Source organism: Nematostella vectensis, chromosome 6 (assembly GCF_932526225.1).
Source record: "Nematostella vectensis chromosome 6, jaNemVect1.1, whole genome shotgun sequence".
NCBI classification, from domain to species: Eukaryota; Metazoa; Cnidaria; class Anthozoa; order Actiniaria; family Edwardsiidae; genus Nematostella; species Nematostella vectensis.
The window spans coordinates 4,395,112-4,414,323 of NC_064039.1; the positions used below are offsets into that span (position 1 = coordinate 4,395,112).

General features: G+C 41.1%; 3 protein-coding genes across 3 annotated transcripts; 2 read left to right on the forward strand and 1 right to left on the reverse strand.

Annotated features, from left to right (window-relative positions):
- The first annotated feature begins 1 nt into the window (after position 1).
- On the forward strand, positions 2-6,699 carry LOC5506669 (suppressor of fused homolog). The gene is made up of 10 exons (XM_032375103.2): positions 2-576; positions 821-955; positions 1,533-1,669; positions 2,896-3,071; positions 3,185-3,270; positions 3,551-3,623; positions 4,641-4,984; positions 5,570-5,708; positions 5,993-6,061; positions 6,425-6,699. The coding sequence occupies exons 1-10, from the start codon at positions 425-427 to the stop codon at positions 6,491-6,493; spliced, it is 1,380 nt and encodes a 459-aa protein (XP_032230994.2). The 5' UTR covers positions 2-424; the 3' UTR covers positions 6,494-6,699.
- Positions 6,700-7,194: 495 nt separating this feature from the next.
- On the reverse strand, positions 7,195-9,735 carry LOC5506680 (homeobox protein ceh-31). Its single transcript, XM_032375107.2, has 3 exons — positions 9,391-9,735; positions 8,252-8,390; positions 7,195-8,107 (listed from the first exon to the last, which is right to left on the reverse strand). The coding sequence occupies exons 1-3, from the start codon at positions 9,562-9,564 to the stop codon at positions 7,803-7,805; spliced, it is 618 nt and encodes a 205-aa protein (XP_032230998.1). The 5' UTR covers positions 9,565-9,735; the 3' UTR covers positions 7,195-7,802.
- Positions 9,736-12,706: 2,971 nt separating this feature from the next.
- LOC125567857 lies at positions 12,707-18,614 on the forward strand. Its single transcript, XM_048728544.1, has 5 exons — positions 12,707-13,354; positions 13,523-13,602; positions 14,000-14,082; positions 15,424-17,409; positions 17,881-18,614. Exons 2-5 carry the CDS (start codon positions 13,583-13,585, stop codon positions 18,450-18,452), a joined length of 2,661 nt encoding a protein of 886 aa, XP_048584501.1. The 5' UTR covers positions 12,707-13,354; positions 13,523-13,582; the 3' UTR covers positions 18,453-18,614.
- The last annotated feature ends 598 nt before the right edge of the window (positions 18,615-19,212 follow it).

Sequence of the window (19,212 nt, forward strand, 5' to 3'; positions counted from 1 at the left end):
ATGAGTCTACTGTCGTTTCTGTCTGAATAATTCATAATTTTGCCTAAAAATTCTCCCACGCTGTTTACCTTTGAATCACAGTGGAGCATTACAGATACGGAATTGACAAAACAACACGGGAATCATCCAGAGTATAATGTGAGAATGAACAGTTAAATTTAGCGCATAAAGCTTTGAATGAATTATTGTTTCAATTCCACGGGTGCGTTTCAACTTGGACAGAACAAGTCGACTCAAGCAATGAAAACTACTAATTCTATCCGCCTTGGTTGAGATTAGAGATTGTGATTCACATAGAAGAATTTCCTTGAAGAACTAAGGGTAGAACTTATCAAAGCTATTTCAAACCAAGCCCAATCTCAGGGCAGAAGCATTCTTCTTTATTTTATTGACCGGAAACTGTGGAATATTTTGCGTTTGCCAAATGGAGGCTGCGTCCTACGGATCGGCATGCTACGGGATGCCAGTACCGACGATCCCAACACCACCAGGACTCGAGGCGATCTATTCTACACTAAGAAAGCTTTACCCTGATCAGCCTAATCCTTTGCAAGTCACAGCTCTCGTGAAATGCTGGTAGGAATGTTTTTCTTGGTGAATTATCAATGTTATGTGTTAGCGCGCGCGCCAGGCGAGCAAAGCCGCCATCCGTCTCATCAGTTTACTAATGCGAAAACGGAACTCTTTGAACTAAAGTCATTCCCTATCCTAACATTTTGTTTGTCTCGCACGAATTTAACATTTCTTGTACTAATTTTGAGTAAAAGAAAATGTTCAGACCACTTATATGTTTGTTCACTTTCTCACTTTATTTTTGTAGGCTTGGGGGTCCGGATCCTTTAGACTTTATCAGCATGTTCGGCAATGCAGGAAGCCCTATGGAGGGGATCCCCCCACACTGGCACTATGTGTCTTCAGGGCTGTCCGATCTCCATGGAGATGGCCGGGTGCATGAGTAAGTTTGTAGGGTATGGGGGATTGAGCTGGAATTGACAAAAGACATATGAAAAAGCATCTTCCTCCAAAGCAAATGATAGAAATAATCTGAGGCTTGTCCCCCAGAACAATTTTTTTAGCTATGGTCCCTTTATGAAAATAGTAATTAGTAATTACTCTATCCCTATACACTGACCTGGGGATGTAGCCACCTACAGGTAGAGTGATGGCACTTGTCTTACTAGGATTTATCAAATATACAAGCCTGCAATCAGTTGGAGGGTTCAATTGCCGTGTACTTCAAATTGGAGTGTCTCTGTGGAACACAGACTCTCAAGGGAAAAAGTGAATAAATACAGCACATTAAATGGACAATGCTTATACTCCCATTTGTTAGCTTAGTCAATAGGGAATAACATCCTGTTTGATTTTGGGTACACTTAAATTTGTGACAGGATTTAATTGTTCTTTAGATTTGTGAGTTGCTCAGTGACACACAGGCTCCAAGCTCCATGCAAACTTCCTCTCCTACATTGCTCATTACCAATGTTTATTTCATATATGCTATTAGTACTGACATTTTTTTCTTTCCCAAGCTTCACAGGTCGTGATAGTCGCAGTGGGTATGGTTTTGAGCTGACATTCAGGCTGAAAAAACAGCCTGGGGAAAGTGCTCCTCCAACTTGGCCAGCAGAGTTACTTCAGCAACTGGCCAGATATGTCTTTCAAACTGGTGAGGGATCTCTTGTTTGCACTAATATCTGTATGGAAGGGGTGCATCAACAGGGTTAGAAGGAGCCCCTTATTCACTAGTATCTGTGTGGTAGGGGTCGTACCATCAACAGGGTTAGGAGCAGCCCCTTATGCACTGGTATCTGTGTGGTAGGGGTCGTACTATCAACAGGGTTAGAAGGAGCCCCTTATGCACTGGTATCTGTGTGGTAGGGTTCGTACCATCAACGGGGTTAGGAGGAGCCCCTTATGCACTGGTATCTGTGTGGTAGGGTTCGTACCATCAACGGGGTTAGGAGGAGCCCCTTATGCACTGGTATCTGTGTGGTAGGGTTCGTACCATCAACGGGGTTAGGAGGAGCCCCTTATGCACTGGTATCTGTGTGGTAGGGTTCGTACTATCAACAGGGTTAGGAGGAGCCCCTTATGCACTGGTATCTGTGTGGTAGGGGTCGTACCATCAACAGGGTTAGGAGGAGCCCCTTATGCACTGGTATCTGTGTGGTAGGGGTCGTACTATCAACAGGGTTAGGAGGAGCCCCTTATGCACTGGTATCTGTATGGAAGGTTTGCATTAACAGGGTTAGGAGGAGCCCCTTATGCACTGGTATCTGTAAGGTAGGGTTCGTACCATCAACAGGGTTAGGAGGAGCCCCTTATGCACTGGTATCTGTATGGAAAGGGTGCATCAACAGGGTTAGGAAGAGCCCCTTATGCACTGGTATCTATATGGAAGGGGTGCATCAATGGCTAGGGGGAGCCCCTTATGCACTAGTATCTGTGTGGTAGGCGTCGTACCATCAACAGGGTTAGGAGCAGCCCCTTATGCACTGGTATCTATATGGAAGGGGTGCATCAACAAGATTAGGAGGAGCCCCTTATGCACTGGTATCTGTATGGAAGAGGTGCATCAACGGCTAGGGGGAGCCCCTTATGCACTGGTATCTGTATGGAAGGTTTGCATTAACAGGGTTAGGAGCAGCCCCCTATGCACAGGTATTTGTATGGAAGGGATGCATTAATAGGGTTAGGAGGAGCCCCTTGTATGTACTGGTCAACTGCAATCAAATGGATATTCAAAAAGTTAAACACGTAATTTCTATTTTTAGCACATGAGCAGGGTAGAGCATGGACCCCTCAGATGACCCCTCCGCCCTCGGCGTACCACTGATTTCTTATTAATAGGTGGAAAGTCTACATTGATTTAATGATTTGTCCTTTTTACAGAGAACATTCTGTGTGCCGTTGATCATGTCTCTTGGCATGCCCCTCTCGACTACACCCCATCAACTATGGGCCACTACCCTAGTAGCAAGATGTCACAGATACAGCACATGCTTCTTGCTGAGGACCCTCAGGTTCCCACCATCTACACACCTCTGGGAAGGGTGGAGTTTGTACAGGTACATACGCATTCTAAGTATCTCCCACTAGGGGCAGAGTTTGCTGGCATAAGTATAAAGATGGTAATGTTGAAAAGCCCCCTCAGCAGTTTTTATCATTTTTGTTGAGTCAGATTCTTGGAGTGACAGCAGAAGAGCTGCAGGCTGCACAGCATTGGAATTGTAAATCAGTCTTGGACCTTATGCGCAAGACTCCACCGTGAGTACTTTGAGATGTGCTATGAAGGGCAAGTTTACAGTAGGCGAGTCCAGTATAGTCAGGTCCCTCTTCAACAAAGGCTATTAGTTTCTATGAAATTCAATAACTTCTGAACTTTTAGGTATTTGAAATATCTTTCTCTAACAAAGAAACAATAACAAGTTTAAAAAATAAATTGTGATGGAAATTAAAATGATGTAAACGTTAAATGTTTATTGCCTTTCTAAAGGAAATATTATGGTTTTCCAGAAGTAATTGAAAGTTTGTGTTTTCTTTCTAGAGCTGGTGGTCCCTGGCTAGTGACAGACATGGATAGGGTGGAGTCAATATTCGAAATCAAACCCAAACTAAAGGTGAGTAAGGATTAAAAAAAATTCACCATGCTATAATATCACATTGACGGTGCAGCATATTTTGTAGACAGGGCTTGTAAGTGAAAAGATCTCACAATGAAAAATAGGCTGAATTACAAAGAACGTATGGAAAAGCCTGTTATGAAGGGGGTCTACCCCTCCCCCCCTCACTCCCCTACCCAATATGCGCTGCCAATAAATCAGATTGGAACATGGTTGAAGATATTTTTTTACATTGGCTAAATTTAACAGGCTTTGCTTTTCGAGCCAGAGGATATGGTTAAATGCATAGCTATGAATTTACCATCTTCACTATTAATTGACCTGCTAGACACACCAAACTAAACTGTAAAAGGGGACTGGGTCACTCTAAAAGAACTAAGGGAAACATAGTGATGCATTGCGATTTTAGAATTCTGGTGAATAGTCAGTCATAAAAAATGAATAAATGCCTTAACCACAAAGTCTCTAAGCTCTGAACATGCAACTGAACTTAGCCACCAAATAATTGGCGAAGTAGTGTTAAAACACTGATCATGAATTTGAACTAGTCTGTATGAACTGCCACCAAATGTGTTCTTTGATGTTCCAAAAATTCAGATTCCGGCAGGAAATTAAAGTACCATGAATCCTGGTAGCGTCTAAAAAGCCTCTATGCCGTCAGTTTGCCATCCTAGCAAAGTACCATGTGAGAATAAGCATATGTTAACATCCAGGCGCGTACACACCCTGCGCACCCCCTCCCCCCCTCCTTGGCCTACAAAAAGTGTGTCATTTCTTATTGAAGGTTGAAGATCATCAAATGCTATCATTTTTCCATATGATTCCTATAACTGCGCACCCCCCCCTTAAGTCAATCCTGGGAATGCGCCTGACATCGGGACATGGGGAACCTGTGATTTTTTCGATTATATTCAGTAAATATAGCACGTAATTTGTCTTCGAATATTGAATAAGAATAAGAAAGGTGTGGGTGGCAGGGGCTCTTTGATTTGCTTTATTCTCAATCTCCCGTAGGAGGTCGTCACTCATGGAATCGAGAGAGATGGCTCTAATCTAAGTGGCGTTGCTGCTAAGTGCTTCTGGGAAGAATTTAGTCCAACTCGGTCTTTCCCCAGACCCGCCTCTGAAGACCCTACGCTCGCCCGTCCGGTACCTCAAACCTCCAAAGATCTCGCCACCCGCTACAAGGTCCTGCCGTCCATTCGTGGGGGCGTCAATCCAAAGGGCGAGCCCTCTGCGCATGACAGAGGTTCTCCATGTGGAAGCGCGGTTAGTGAGATTGTCCGCACGAGGACGCTCGTGGGCGCACATCTGCGGTTTGGTTACGAAGCCGCCATGCTACTTCCACTTGCTATCAGGTATTATAATTTGCGTTATATCTATTTAGTTCTTCTTTTGCTATTTTAGGAGTTGTATTTGTCCTCGCGCTTACGTAAAATTGGCAAAATTTCGCGAAAGTAACTCCCTCCTTACGAACGAAAGGGAAAGCTGTCAGGTGAAAACGGAAAAGGAGGAAGCTTTGAAGGAAAACCCTCCCAGACAAGGGGAAAGAATGGGAGAATTTTCTCTCTTTCCGTCGCCAGACTTTTACACCTACGTCCTAAGTCCGCGCTTACTTTTTATTTGCTAGTTAAAAGTTATACTTGCAGCTTCGAGAGTTTTGCGCTTGTTCGATTGGAACTCTTGTGTATCTTCTCTTAGAGTCGGGTTGTGCGCCTGTTCGAGTGGGTTTACCGGCCAACTCTTGTTATCTTCTCTAAGAGTCGGGTTGTGCGCTTGTTCGAGTGGGTATACCAGCCAACTTTTGTGTATCTTCTCTTAAAGTCGGGTTGTGCGTTTGTTCGAGTGGGTATACCGGCCAACTCTTTTGTATCTTCTCTAAGAGTCGGGTTGTGCGCTTGTCCAAGTGGGTATACCGGCCAACTCTTGTGTATCTTCTCCAGGGGTCGGTTGCGCCACGGCCGTCACTTCACCTTCAGCAGTTCCGTGAGCGACACAACCATCACATTGGTAACGAGTAACGTCGCGGGATCCATCGCTGATCGCGAACATCCATACTCTGCGTGTGGCTCTTGGCTACAGGTGAGACTGCTTTCTAAACATGCGAAACGCCCGATATAGTAAGGGTACGCTTTGCTGGACGAACGTAATGACCATTGCAAACACGCGTTACATAACAATATAGTAAAGGTAGCCGGTGTTATCACGTGACATACGCGTGACAGGAAAGTTAGCCGAGGTAACACGTGAGGTGACACGTGACGGTAATCACTTGAGGTGACACGTGACATGCGCCTAGACCACCCTTGATAAACTTAGAACACGAATAAAGATTTTTTTCTTACACTTTTTGTGTTTACAACTAGTTGTTGATCTCAGACGAATTCCTAAAAAGGCTCGATAGAGACCTGGACGACCTTACAAGACCACGTGATGTGAGTACCACAGGCATCCCTTTTGTCAAGTAAATGGAACATGAAGTCCTCCGCCTTCTATCTAAAACCAGGGGCGGGTCTTAGTTTTTTTTCTGAGACGGGGGTTTGACCTATGTCACTGATAAAATGTAAATAATTACAGTTTGAGGGCATACAAAAAGGAAATACTGTATTATACATATTACTCTCTCATTTTCTGTTAAACAATTAGAGACATTAGAGGGGGCGTCGAGAGGGGGGGGGGATTTCGTATGTCACTTTTTGCACATGATTATTTCCCTAAACAGCCCAAGAGGTGAGTAAACCCCCCCCCCCCTTCCCCTAAGTCCGCTACTGAAAACCATTTTATTTCAATTGTTACAGTTGGACCTGCCTAAAGAATATCGATGGCCGGCAGACGGTCTGATTATTACTGTACTGCCCGAAGAGTGAATCACCCTCACAGAAAAAATTGGAAACCGCGCACTATGCAGGCTAGTATATTATAGATCAGAATTTAGGCTGAGGGCTTTGGTACAACAGAGAAAGAAAGGGCGTGCCTTAGGACGCTGGTCTAGGGTGCAAAGACTATGGGAAGGAATTTGACAATGTCTAAGAGCACTTTGCGACAGAGGGCAGAATTAGATATTGTCTTAGGGCAAAAACAAAAGAAAGGATATTGAATAACTACGGAAGGGAGACACATCGAGGTGTTTCTAAGGGCACAATACGACAGTAATAGGGGGTAAATGTTAGGTTAATAGTTCGAATGAAGACAGTAATGCGTTTTGTTATCGCGGCTATTAGGCTATTCGTCCGCCATATTGGAATCAGGGCTACACGCCGTCCCGGCGTGCTATCCAGTTCGTTTACTGTTTTATCATCGAACAGCTAGAGTCGCAAACTGAACTATTTGTTTGGATTTTTTTAGTCTCACTTTCGATGATTTTTAAATTACTTTTTAAATACACTGAGATAAAGAAATGATAGTTATTTATATAGAGCTCAATCCCGAATTTCGAAATAAGCGAACCGCTTTGAATTGCCCAATAAAACAAATAATTGAAAAAAAAAACTTTGTTTGTTGTAAAAGAATATTAAATAGTTTTTGTATAGGGAGTTAGATATATTTTTCTAAACAAAATTTAGAGTTATTTGCAGTTTTTATAATAGATTTATTTTGCACAATTTATTAAACACTAATTACTCATTACTGTACATTATGTTTTTGCTATGCAAAGTTTTATGTCGTTTACAACATACCAAAGTTCAGACTATACTTGGCACTCACGGGCGAATTCCCTCAAATTCAAATGTACTATGTGTACCATAAGACAGATCTTTGCTCCTTGCATCATATACTTCTATAGGGCTAATACCCGAGTCTCTTTCCGTTATGTACACCAAGATACCGATACATCGAGTCGGCTTCTCGGCCACTATGGGACCAGGTATACTCATGCATGTTATGGCCTTTCGGTACTTGACACCGAATCAGTCGGTAAGGTACTAAGCGATGGCGTGTTTGTACACTGATTGTCAGTCTTTCTCTGGCTGAGGTCACAGTTTTTTGTGTGCATGTGAATATTCCCTCTAAACACAGTGTATCTCGAAGTCCGGTAAGTTTGATACGGAAGATACCGTACCAAGGCGACCTGAATATCAGGCTTTTTCAAGCTGAGGTGACACGTGTTCTTGGTCATGTAAATGTTCTTCCCAGACACGTGAAAGTTCTGTAAGTTGATACAGGGAGGAAGCCTTACTAGGGTGATAGCGGGTTCTTATGCATGTTGGTGTTACCCTCGAGTGCCTGTCGCTTCCACTTGGTCCTTCTGTTTTGGAACCAGACTTTGACTTGTGTCTCACTCAGCTTGAGGTATGAGGCGAGCTGTTTACGCTCCGTTCCCACCACGTAGTGGTTCTTGTCGAAGGACGTCTCAAGACACAGTAACTGGAAGGGCGTGAATGCTGTACGAACTCTGCGCACGCGGGAAGACCGGGCCGCCAGTGGTTTTGCAGCTGTGTTGGACTGGGCGTTGGTTGTTGTTACCATAGACGGAAGGCAAGCTGTTTAAAAAGTTGTGGGTTACCGACTGTGGACAAGGTGTTTTGATATAAATCTACGACCAACATTGAACCAAAACCGTTAGTTACTATGTTCGGCAATCTGTAATGACGTCAAGGCTTTATGTAAATAAAGCGCGTTCTTACCATTGCTAGTATAGCTCGGTCTTGCTGGCTCAGGTTTATTCAGCGGTAATTCCGTCATAGGATATGCGCCCCATCTCAAAGGCTCGCGTGAAGATGGCGAGCTGATGTGCTTGGTTATTGAGCGCACGTCTTGTTCGACCTAAAAACATTTATTATAACTCATAACTATGGAACCGCGGAATTATGTACGGAAACGTAGGATGCAATATTTAACTTATAAACAATACAATCAAATCATAAAACCACGCTAGAAATGACGAGCGCATTAGATCATATAGATAATGAATTTTGCGCTATATAAATAATAAAATTATTATTAAAATTATAGAAATACACCCGAAAAGAAAAAGAATAAATTTTAACTGAACTATATGAAGAAAATACGTCAGATTTTGATAGTTCTGCATAAAGAAGAAATGTTTCTTTATAAGACTCGTTAAGACTTTTGGATTTACTGTCGTTTCATGTGTAGTAGGGAATTATTTTTTAAAGTGAAACTAAAAATACAGAAAAAATTTCCAAGTTTTTCATGAAAACAATTACGTAAAGGAATGGGTAAAAATATGTAGTATTTAACTTGGCCCCCTAATTCACTTATAAACCTTCTGGTATAAGAGCAATCATTACAACGACAAGAGCGCGCACTCCCTATGTAAGAGCTTTGTCATCATTGATATTTTTTAGGAGCTGGCCCTAGGTTTTAAGTTTTATTGGTCATTGTTTTTTAATACACTTTTTTATTGGCACTGCTTTTTGATAGCAAAGTTTGTGAAGGAAAGTTTGTTTATGAATGTGTGTTTTGAATCTCCGAGAAAATGTCGAAATCTATCCTATAAGATAGATTAGGATCATTCAGTCATATCATTAATATGGTGTTTGACAACTAGGAGTAAACCTCCCTGCCGGTAAAACGACTGCAAGAAACATATTGCAAAAAAAGGAGATACTCGCCTAGTTAGCCAAATAGCACCCCAGGCAAATCCGACAGAAGGGGGACTATTTTCTGGCAAGGCTTAAAACGACTTGTAGAATCATATCCCCAAAGGAGGAAAGAAGTTTTAGCCCGCCTATGATTTTTATAGGGTACTGAGGAAGGTCTTTAAGAGCGAACCAACCTTAAGGAGAGTTAAAGGTCTTACCTGTCCAAGCGCCGTGAAGGGAACGAGCTTTCTCTCGGGTGGATAGAATGAACAGGACGAGGGAGAGAAGGTAGAGGCAGGAGACGGAAGCACCTCGGGGTACCTGCAGATGGCTCCGTTACACTCGCTGGACGGACAAGGGCAGCGATAATAGTAGTAACCTTCTGTTGACATCTCGTTTTGTGGCCTTTTTTTTTTCAAACGCTTTATCGTTTTCGGACGTTTCGGTAGAATTTGACCCCTCTTCTGCTACAGTTCAGCTTATGTTTAGCAAACTCGAAACTTAAGTCTGACCTAGGTATGAGAAGTGCGAAGACTTTCACTGAACTTACTGGCGCAATTCCAAGTTCTTTTATACATTTCGCCAAACCAATAAGTAGTCCTATCAGAAACGGATATTGGTGTGTGCACCAATGATAAGCACTGTTTGCGTATTGTTTATTTTTTGATGCGCTTAATAATCATTTAATCACCTTGTCGGATGGGCCTGTCTTCATAGCATAACCAATAAGGGGTACTCATTTAGAGGGAAGGCAAATTAAAGAAACGCCCCATTTTATCTTTCAAAGCGCTCCCCGCAAGGCACGCCGCATCAGATGTTATTATCATTTCTTTAACCAATTCAATTAAGAATTATTCAACTATTGCTCATGGTGGTGCTATAAGACGTCTAGTTTACAAAAGTTTAACTAATGTTTTTTAATTAAAGCTTAAATTGCTGTTTCAGTAGTTTCTGTGAGTTTTAATTTACAGAAATATGGTATAAAATAAGTACAGTTGAGTTCTTTATTAACATCTAAATGAAATAGAATCTTTTAAAATTAATGAAAGACCCTTTCTATACACTTTCGTAAAAGACGAAGAAAATGAAAATACTTAGTTGTGCCAATGTGTGCATTAGTCAAAAGATTGAAAACATTTTCTCCCAGGGACAGGTATTCTTAGTATTTTTCTTCAAAACGTTGGGCATGGTTTGATTTCGCTTTTCGTCTTAGATGAAATGTTGAAACTAAGTTAATACGTTTACAATTTTCTTACCTTTCAAATTATACTCTTAATTACGTATCTTTAAAATCTCATTTTGTGTGACATGGTGTTAGAATTTCATCTAAATAAAAGGTAGAAGCCAAACAAATGCACTCCCAATTGGCAAAAGTTTATTTCTCGTTATTATAACAACCACTGCTTTTTCCAGTAAATACGACATGGAAGATCTTTAAATGTTAACCATATCTAAATGAGCAAAAGCCAAATCAAATCAAAGACTAATTAAGAAGACCTGAAAATTGGAACTACAAACATTTAGCAGCCATTGGCTCGTTTATAGTCATAATCCTGTTTGCTTTTGATAAAAAGGCGCTCAACAAATGAAATGAAATCTAGAAAACGATAGCTTGTTTACTCTGCTGTCTTCCGAAATTTCTTTATTAGAGGGTTAGAAAAATAGTCTCTCCCTTGTTTACGCACATACTTGGGATCATTACAATAATCGTTTCCCTATGAATAGTTAAATAAAATATAACTAGTTTTCATAGGGGTTTATAAAAATAATCGCAGGTTTTATCATACAATACGATTATCGACTAAATTGGACAATTGGATGGAAGACAATCACGTTTAGAAAGCATTTAGAAGAGAATGGACCACAAATACGGGTTGCAATAATTTGCATTTTGAAGAGTTTCGCCTTGATTGTTAAGAGAAAGTATAAGTTAAGGCTTCGATTATTCTTTTCAGGACCAGCACGCGCCACTCTTAAGACACATGCGACAGTGTTTATCGAAAAGAATACTTTATTTTATCATACAAACATGAAAAAGATTAGATCCTTAAGATAGTTACATGTGTTTGCCAACAAGAGAAATATAAATATAGTTCTGGTAAAAGGAACTGGGCGAAGAATTTTGAATTAAAGTTGGCTTAGATAAATTTCGCGCCATTTTCAGCGATCGGTATAGGTTATTACAAAGCTAACTAAACGATTCGTAACGTATTTGAGACAAGCAGTCTGTATTATCAATTTATTTTTCTTCTATGAAACCGAGGCAGCTGGATTGAGGTGTTGAGATCGTGGTTATGGTTTATTGCCATTATTGGGTCTCATACAATGAGGGACGCAGGTTGAAAAAGTACCATTGTCCCACATTATTAAACAGTAGAATAAGAGATTTGCCCTTCTCCTCCAATTTCCTTTTTCTTCTGTTATTGAGCGCGTTAAAAAGACAGCTTAATATGCCATTGAGATCAAAGTAAACTCATCCTTGAGTCAATGTTTGCACGATTAGCATATTACTTTTGTTTGGCGTCATTTTATGACACTCGTAAAGAAAAGGTTTGTTTGTCAAGTTTGGCAGCAGCTGGCGCCTAGCCCAATGCGCAGAGGACGACTTTTTTTTACGATCTCGGAAAAAGACGTAATATTTTTGGAAACAACAAGACAACTATTTTTTCCAAAGAAATAACTCCCTTGAAATAGAGCGCTAATTTGTTTACCCTATTTCCCTTATGTTTTTATTTTATTTTGGACTTACTGGAATGCTTCTCCGTTGCCACCTTAACCTTTAATAAAGCGGATAAAGTACTATAGCGCATTAATTTAATTTTCAGAGACTGAAACTGCGAGAGCTAAAGACTTCACATATATTTCTCAAAATGTTTATTAATAGAAGGAGGTCTATATTGTAAAAGTGTATTTCGAAAAAAATAGTATACTAAAAGAACGAACAAACGGATTGTGAAGGTTTCGTAGACGTGTCGATTAGATTAACAGAACACCAAGGGGGGGATTTATGGTTACTCAAAGACAGTATTTCTATTGTACAAAAAATTGCAAATGAATTTTTTTATCTTTTCTTATGAGAACATTTTATGTAAGAACGTCCAAGCAAAATATTGTTTTCTTAGTTTGACGGTAATGAAGTGAACCGTCAAACTAAGAAAACAATATTTTGCTGCTATCTGAGCTTCATGGTTTAATCTCAGGCTGGACGTTCTTATAAAAAATGTTCTCATAATATAGAATCAAATTGTGTTCTTGATAACAGCCTATTGATCACTTGTGTAATTTTGTTTCTAATACTTCCAATTGGATATTTATTTTTTCATATACACTAAAATTTAAGAACATTTTCAGCATCAACTTCCAAATTAGACGTTCTTGTAAAAAAGGGTCTAAATACAATTGATAGAAAGATTGTCAAGGAAGAAATAAAACATTTTGTTTGGCATATCAGCCTTTGTTATGATTTTCTCCTTTGTATTTTTTTTTTAATTTACCCCGAACCCATAGAAACAAACAAATAGCTATGATAAAGATATGATAATATAGAAACAAAGAAATTAATATTTATTATTATTATTATAAAAACCCTTCCGGCTTTCTTGTCCATCATCTTTCTATATCCTCTCTAAACGCAAGTGGGAAAGGCATCGTTTCTGTCAAATTATTTGATGCCATAGCAGATTGGTTGTCTTTAATAACCGCCAAAGACCTTCAGATAATTTCCGAATCTTTTCAGCTGAAGTAGAAATCTGTAAGTTAGTTTTTTACCTCTATCCTACGTTTTAGAGCTGTTGCAGTTATTAATTCTCTGTCAACATTAAATTTGTATGTTTTGTATCCTCCGATCTCAAATAAATGCCAGTAGCCCCTTTTTGTCAAACCCAAATTACAAAGTAAAAAAAAAAAACGTCCAATTTGCTGCTTACATACCCTCGTCAAAAAACTAAATATCTCCTCTAAGATTGGTATCACCAGCAAAACCATTGACACGTGACATGCTTGAGCCAATCAGATCCCTTCAGAGGAGTAGGTTCACTTTTCTGTTGCTTCTGTTCAATCATTTATAACGCAAGAAAAGAAAACTTACTTGGAAGAAACAAATCTTGAAAAAAAGAAAACATCTTCACACTTCACGATGTTACACAATTAAAATGGATATGAACTCAATATGGGACACGAAAGGTAAGATGATTTTTTTACTTATAAATTAATGTGCAACACGGAACTTCATTATGAATGACCACGGAAAGGATGCCATCGATAGTTGTTATGTCTTCTGATTTTTCTATGTTATGGCTATCGTGATATCTCAGTGGGTTAATCTAAGCTGGTTTACTTATCTGTTTTTAGGTCGTGGCTTGATGTAACTTGATATGAGAGAAATAGTACTTCGGCCTTAGGGGCTACTAGATGATAATAAGTGTGTTCAGGTAAAGCGAATGGTGAATAGTGTTCGTTATGACAACATGATCCTTAAGTATCTTAAGCCTACTTCCTAAATGTATAGCAAATACCCAGCAATAAACGTTACAGAAATCGAGATTTTTACTCTATAAGTGCTTCCCCTCCCACCAGATCGATAGTACAGATACGATAGTACGTAATGTTATCAAAATGCTGGCTCCTGGCAAATAAACCGTATGGCCAATCAATTACTTGCCTTGTCTCACTCTGTGAAGTCAAATGGTTCCAACAGGAAGCCAGTAGACTGCACCATGCACGGTCATTGATTGGCTAAGCGGTTATGAGTGACTGGGAAAGAAGGCAATCTAATGTAGGAGGCTTTTCGTTGATTGGCTGATAAAGTTGCTGTTTATTGTCATGCAGGAACTTTTGTCAAATGCGTTTTGAAAGTGTGTTTTGCGTCGAAGTCTTCATTGCCTTCGTCATCCATACCAGATTGGTTCATGGTATGTATTAGAACCACACCTTATCTTTTGCATTCTGTCTTGAGCAGTCGTTATTCTAATATTGTGCAAAGACAAATTTTACTTCACTTTTTTATGAGACCGACTTATAGCTGTACGTTAAGTTAAAACCATACAGGCCTAGTTAACACATTGACCCCTCAACCGGCCTGTACCGGCTTTGGGAAGTACCCACAACCCAAAAAATTCATAAATGCAAAATAAACACAACAAGATGAAGATACTCAGGCATCAGTCTAAGGAATAAATGGTCTTGCAGATATGCATCCAACCAAGGTCTTGGCATCTACTCTTAAGCCAAATAATAGCACAGGTTCTTTGACAAATCTCAAATCGAACAAGGAGAGAAAAGCAGAATCACCCATCTCAATAAAACGCTCAAAATACCACACAAGGGAGAGAGATCAGCAAACACAGCTCAAGACACAAATAGATACCTTTATTCTGATCCTCCAGGTACATTTCCATGGCCTCAAAACACAATTTCCACTTCTTGAAGGCTTGTACAACCACGAAGATGTCTTTACGTATTGCAAAGCATTCTGGGAGATCCAGGGGAAAATTCACGAGGGGAGGGCCAGTCAACACTCCTCTCCCCAAAGTCAGATGGTCGTTTCACCCCGGAGCCAAACAAATCAATTCTAGGTCATACAGACCCAGAATAGCAGTGTAAACAATTTTGGAATCAATTTGGTTTCAGAAAAGACAGCATTTAGGAGAGCTGTGGTGATTCATTAGAAAATTATTTTCTCATCCAGTTAAAGCCAAACAAGAAAAAATCATCATGAATCCACCTTTGCTTGCAAATATCCATAAGCAAAGCACTCAATTATGCCCCAAAAGACTTCATGATGTCCTGAGACACTCTCCTAATATGCTCATAGCTGTATTTTTGATGAAAAATACAAGCAACCATCAACTTGTGCTGGCTTCAGCACAACGACGAGGGATTAAAAGTGGGGACCGCAAAGCACTGTTGGAAAGCTTGGATACCGCTGACTAGGTGCAGCTGTGTTTGACTTTGACGGGCTGTATAAAACTCAGAATAGGGGAGGAGGTATCTGTTTTCAGTCTGTTTTTTGTAAATTCAGCTCAAAAATAGCCAGGAGTCAATGGGTTAAAAGTAGGGTTTACAAAGTTGATATGTTTCAGTGACCTAACCACCCTTAAAAACCCTGCAATTCTCCCCGTCCGTTTCTTGTCTCTTGATGGCTTGTTTGCCGTTCTGTCTGTTTATTTGTTCGTTGGTTTGTTTATTTGTTTGCTTGCATACTTATCTTGTTCATGATACACGAACTAAAATTGTTTTCCTTGATATCACAGGTGACGCGCGTTCAATAAAAAACTCAAGTAAAGATTCGACTATTAAAGTTGCCCCGTGGAAAAAGGAGCTTATGATAAAAAATTATGGCATCTTAATACACGGGATTAAATATCCAAAGCTTAACAGTGACCAATTAAACAAAGGCAAGATACATCATAATCGGAAAAGTGGAATGCAATATAGGAAGGCTAAACTGTCACGAAATGGGGTTATTGGCTTTAGAGAAAGGAAAACGAAGGCAGGAAAGCACAATGTATCCAAATATTACACAAGTACTTCGAATAGTTCTACCAACATTGTCTCTCAGAATAACGTGACCAATGAGACAGAAAAATCAAGGCGCACAATGGTCTATGGTAATGCAGGGGCTGGGGCTAGAAAGCGTGCCCATATCTCCCCAGTCCTGTTAAGTGCGATTAAACTTCTACTGGACGAGAGAAACCACTTCAAGAAGGGTACCAATGCCCTGGAGCTAGCAAATGCGCTACAAAATAAAGATAGTAAGGCAGTAACGAGAAGCAATCTCATCCCTTTGGTTATGAAACCGGGGCTCACACAAAACGGGTACCGCGCTCGAATGATACGCGTGAAGGATGCCGGGTATACCCCTACCGTATCCAGGGAACAGCAGCGAAGGACAACAAAAGCGGGCGAGAATTCCCGGCTTGTCGACCCTACTAAGCTTGGAATATCGATACTCAAGTTGTTATTTGGCAAGCAGGCCGCTTTGGTGACTCGCCCTAAGTATAGAGATTTGTTGAATGTCAGGAAAGGAAGGCTAGATGCTAAGCTGTTGGCGGGGTATGGAAGTCCAAGGCAGAGAGAGCAGCAGCAACAGAATATCGAGAGAGAAAATAGTATGATTGTCTTGAAAGGGATTCGGGAGGATAACTTTTACAATGCGTTAGCAAAGTCTGTTAGCGATCTCATAAAAGCGATGTCGAAAGAAGACAAGAAGGAGGATAGCGGGAATACTTTGAATGAAAAAGAGGGGCACAAACATCACCGAAACATCACATGGCCGAAACATCACACGGAAGACTTGAAAGGTACAAGGAAATCTTGGGTGTTGCTTAAGATTCCGAAGAACGAGGCTCAGCAGTATTCTGAGGACAACCCCAAGCATGAGTCCTTAGGTAAACACCATAACCTTTTAAGCGAAGTGAAGCTCTTCCAAAATCCGAAGCCAAGCGCCCCTGTCAGTGAGAACACAGAGAGCAAGACGGTAGTGGGGGGTAAGACTCAATACACGTTTTCCTCAGGAGGGGAGGGTAAAAAGGCATCGGAGGATTTGGAGAGCATACTGGACAGTCCTCACGTTGACACAGACTCAAGGGATGTGCCTCCGCAAGTAATCTCAGAAACGAAAGAGAAGCTTGAAGAAAACAGTAAATCGAAACTCGCGGAAGAATCAACGACGCCTGGCACAATGGCGTTCAGTTTGTCAAAGATACTTAAAGCGATTGAGGAGAGCATACAGGAGTTAAAGACTCAGCAGAAGGAAACACTTGCGAGCAAGCCAGTCATCGACGCTCATTCTTCCAGCCCCTTGGCGGCCATGACGGTGCCAGAAATGGGACCTCCAAAATCTGACCTCGCATTTCCCAAACCACAGTCAAGTGAGGCATCGGCTGTCCCCGAGTTGCTGTCAGCGATCAAAAAGCTCCTGGGCTCAAATGAACTACAGCATGAGTCTACAAGCAAGACAAGCTTTGCCAGGATTCCGAGTGACGAAGCAAACGCCGAGGACTCACTGAGACCGTCACCAGGAGAGGTTGCCATGGGAACGAGAAGGTTCACAGAGGAGTCGGACCCACAGAACAGGCAACTGAACCTTAGACCCGCGGGATATGTGCGGGAAGAGCCGATAACCCGGACAAGTCACCGGATGCAGCCGTCTGATAACGTTCTGTTTGAGTCGGATGACGATATCGGGACACCTCGTGACACGCAGGCGACAGTGGATGCTATCAAATTAAAGGAAGGTAAGGCACGGCAATACTTGCTTATGCTGCGTCTACACTAGTGGTTACGTTAATCCGAACAAGTTTCGGCCCGTTGGACACAGCATTTAATGGCCTTGAAATCATTTTGAAAGGAACAGGGTCACAGAAAAACATAGTATAGTATAAATGACTCGTCTATCTTTTGTTTCTTTTGCATGTGCAGGATCGCTTTGCGGCTAATCAAAGTTATGTCTCTTGATTTTCGTGTTAGGACAGTACCACCTTCAAATTGTATGTATTAGACGCGAAGCTAGAGTGCGCAGGGTGTGCGCTCAAGCCCCACCCCCCTCCCCTCTCCCCTGGCTACGCGCATGTGTATGGATGAATTGTATATGTGAGCAAACTTTTCACGCAGCATTTAAATTAAACCAAATACGAAAGAGGCTTTTGTAACGTAGTCCCCGCCTCAACTTTCGTTTACCTTAAACCTCCTATTATTATTTGTTATAGACCTTGAGGCTTTCGCAGAGAAAGGCCTCCAAGCCCATAACAGATATCGTGCCGACCACCACGCCCCTGCTCTAAAATGGTCCGACGAGCTTGCCACCCAAGCCGAGAAGCTAGCCTATAACATGGCCATGAAAGGCACCATCGAGCGCTCGGAAGTAGCAGCCAAACTAGGATACGGAGAAAACGTCGCTAAAATTACCGGCACCAGCTTCAATAAGGCAGGCGAAGAGGCCACAAGCCTATGGTACGCCGAAGGACAAAATTACAGCTTTTCTGATCCACGACTCTCGCCTAAAACGGACGCATTCACTCAAGTGGTGTGGAAGTCGTCCAAGAAACTTGGAATGGGTTGCGCGAGAGATCTTCAGACCAATGACCTGTATGTAGTCGCTCTGTACGACCCAATGGGCGATGACCCCATGGTGCTCCGAGCAAATGTTCTTAACACGGGAGGGGTGACCCAGGACGTTTATGCTTCGATTTTTAAGCGATTTCGAATGGATCCAAAGATATTTCAGCCGACTGGGGGGTCAACAGGAAAAATCATAGAACACAGAAGAACAATGACCTGAATTTACAAAGATGTTCTTTTAGTTTTAAGTTGTGACGCGATGAATGATGAGACTGCGTTCGCTCCTGTGGTGCCTTGAGATTGAACCAAGCATAGCGCTGTACCTATATCTAGACAATATACTGTACCATATTTGAAGATTACAATAAAGCTATTTTTTCTACTTGGGTCTTAAAGTGATGACTTATAGTTAAGTGAGCTGAGAAGTAAGGCTTCGTATTATCCATGAGCCGTATTCAATGCAAATGCGTGCAAATGAAGATGAAACAATCGACTCGATTCATTTGCATGCGTTTGCATTGAATACGGCTCATGGATAATACGACGTTTTAACAAAGAAGGGGGGTGACTAGTTGAAATCCCTAATCTGCAATACCAAGAGTTTAAGAAACGTTCTTTTATCTGCAAACCCTCCAAAATCCCATACATGTTTTTAAAGAAATTGATCTTAAAGTAAACGAAATTTATGACGTTTATAGGGACGTGCGTTTAATCAGAATCTAGCAGAATAACATAATTAGGACATCAAAAAAGCAAATATTATATTGGATTTATCTCCTATGTTATCTCCTATGTTACTTTTTGGTTGCACTGTCCTAATTAAAAAACATCTGTTTTTCTGCCTTATTACTATTCCTACAATCCAATATACCATGAACTTGCGCTATCACGGATAACTTTGTCTTTTCTTGGATCCTGCGAGCGCTAGCCGTACGGAGAGGTCACGTGCTCCATTACACACAACCTCGTCCCCAGGCTCT

What these genes read in the sequence shown, in the direction of transcription:
- LOC5506669 (XM_032375103.2), top strand. Translation starts at nt 425, where the DNA reads ATGGAGGCTGCGTCCTACGGATCGGCATGCTACGGGATGCCAGTACCG. An exon ending in GGAGATGGCCGGGTGCATGA is followed by an intron (nt 956 to 1,532) that starts GTAAGTTTGTAG and finishes TTCTTTCCCAAG; the next exon opens with CTTCACAGGTCGTGATAGTC. An exon ending in AAATCAAACCCAAACTAAAG is followed by an intron (nt 3,624 to 4,640) that starts GTGAGTAAGGAT and finishes AATCTCCCGTAG; the next exon opens with GAGGTCGTCACTCATGGAAT.
- LOC125567857 (XM_048728544.1), top strand. Translation starts at nt 13,583, where the DNA reads ATGATAATAAGTGTGTTCAG. An exon ending in ATGATAATAAGTGTGTTCAG is followed by an intron (nt 13,603 to 13,999) that starts GTAAAGCGAATG and finishes ATTGTCATGCAG; the next exon opens with GAACTTTTGTCAAATGCGTT. An exon ending in CCATACCAGATTGGTTCATG is followed by an intron (nt 14,083 to 15,423) that starts GTATGTATTAGA and finishes TTGATATCACAG; the next exon opens with GTGACGCGCGTTCAATAAAA.
- LOC5506680 (XM_032375107.2), bottom strand. Translation starts at nt 9,564, where the DNA reads ATGTCAACAGAAGGTTACTACTATTATCGCTGCCCTTGTCCGTCCAGC. An exon ending in CCTTCACGGCGCTTGGACAG is followed by an intron (nt 8,391 to 9,390) that starts GTAAGACCTTTA and finishes AAATGTTTTTAG; the next exon opens with GTCGAACAAGACGTGCGCTC. An exon ending in ACCGAGCTATACTAGCAATG is followed by an intron (nt 8,108 to 8,251) that starts GTAAGAACGCGC and finishes CTTTTTAAACAG; the next exon opens with CTTGCCTTCCGTCTATGGTA.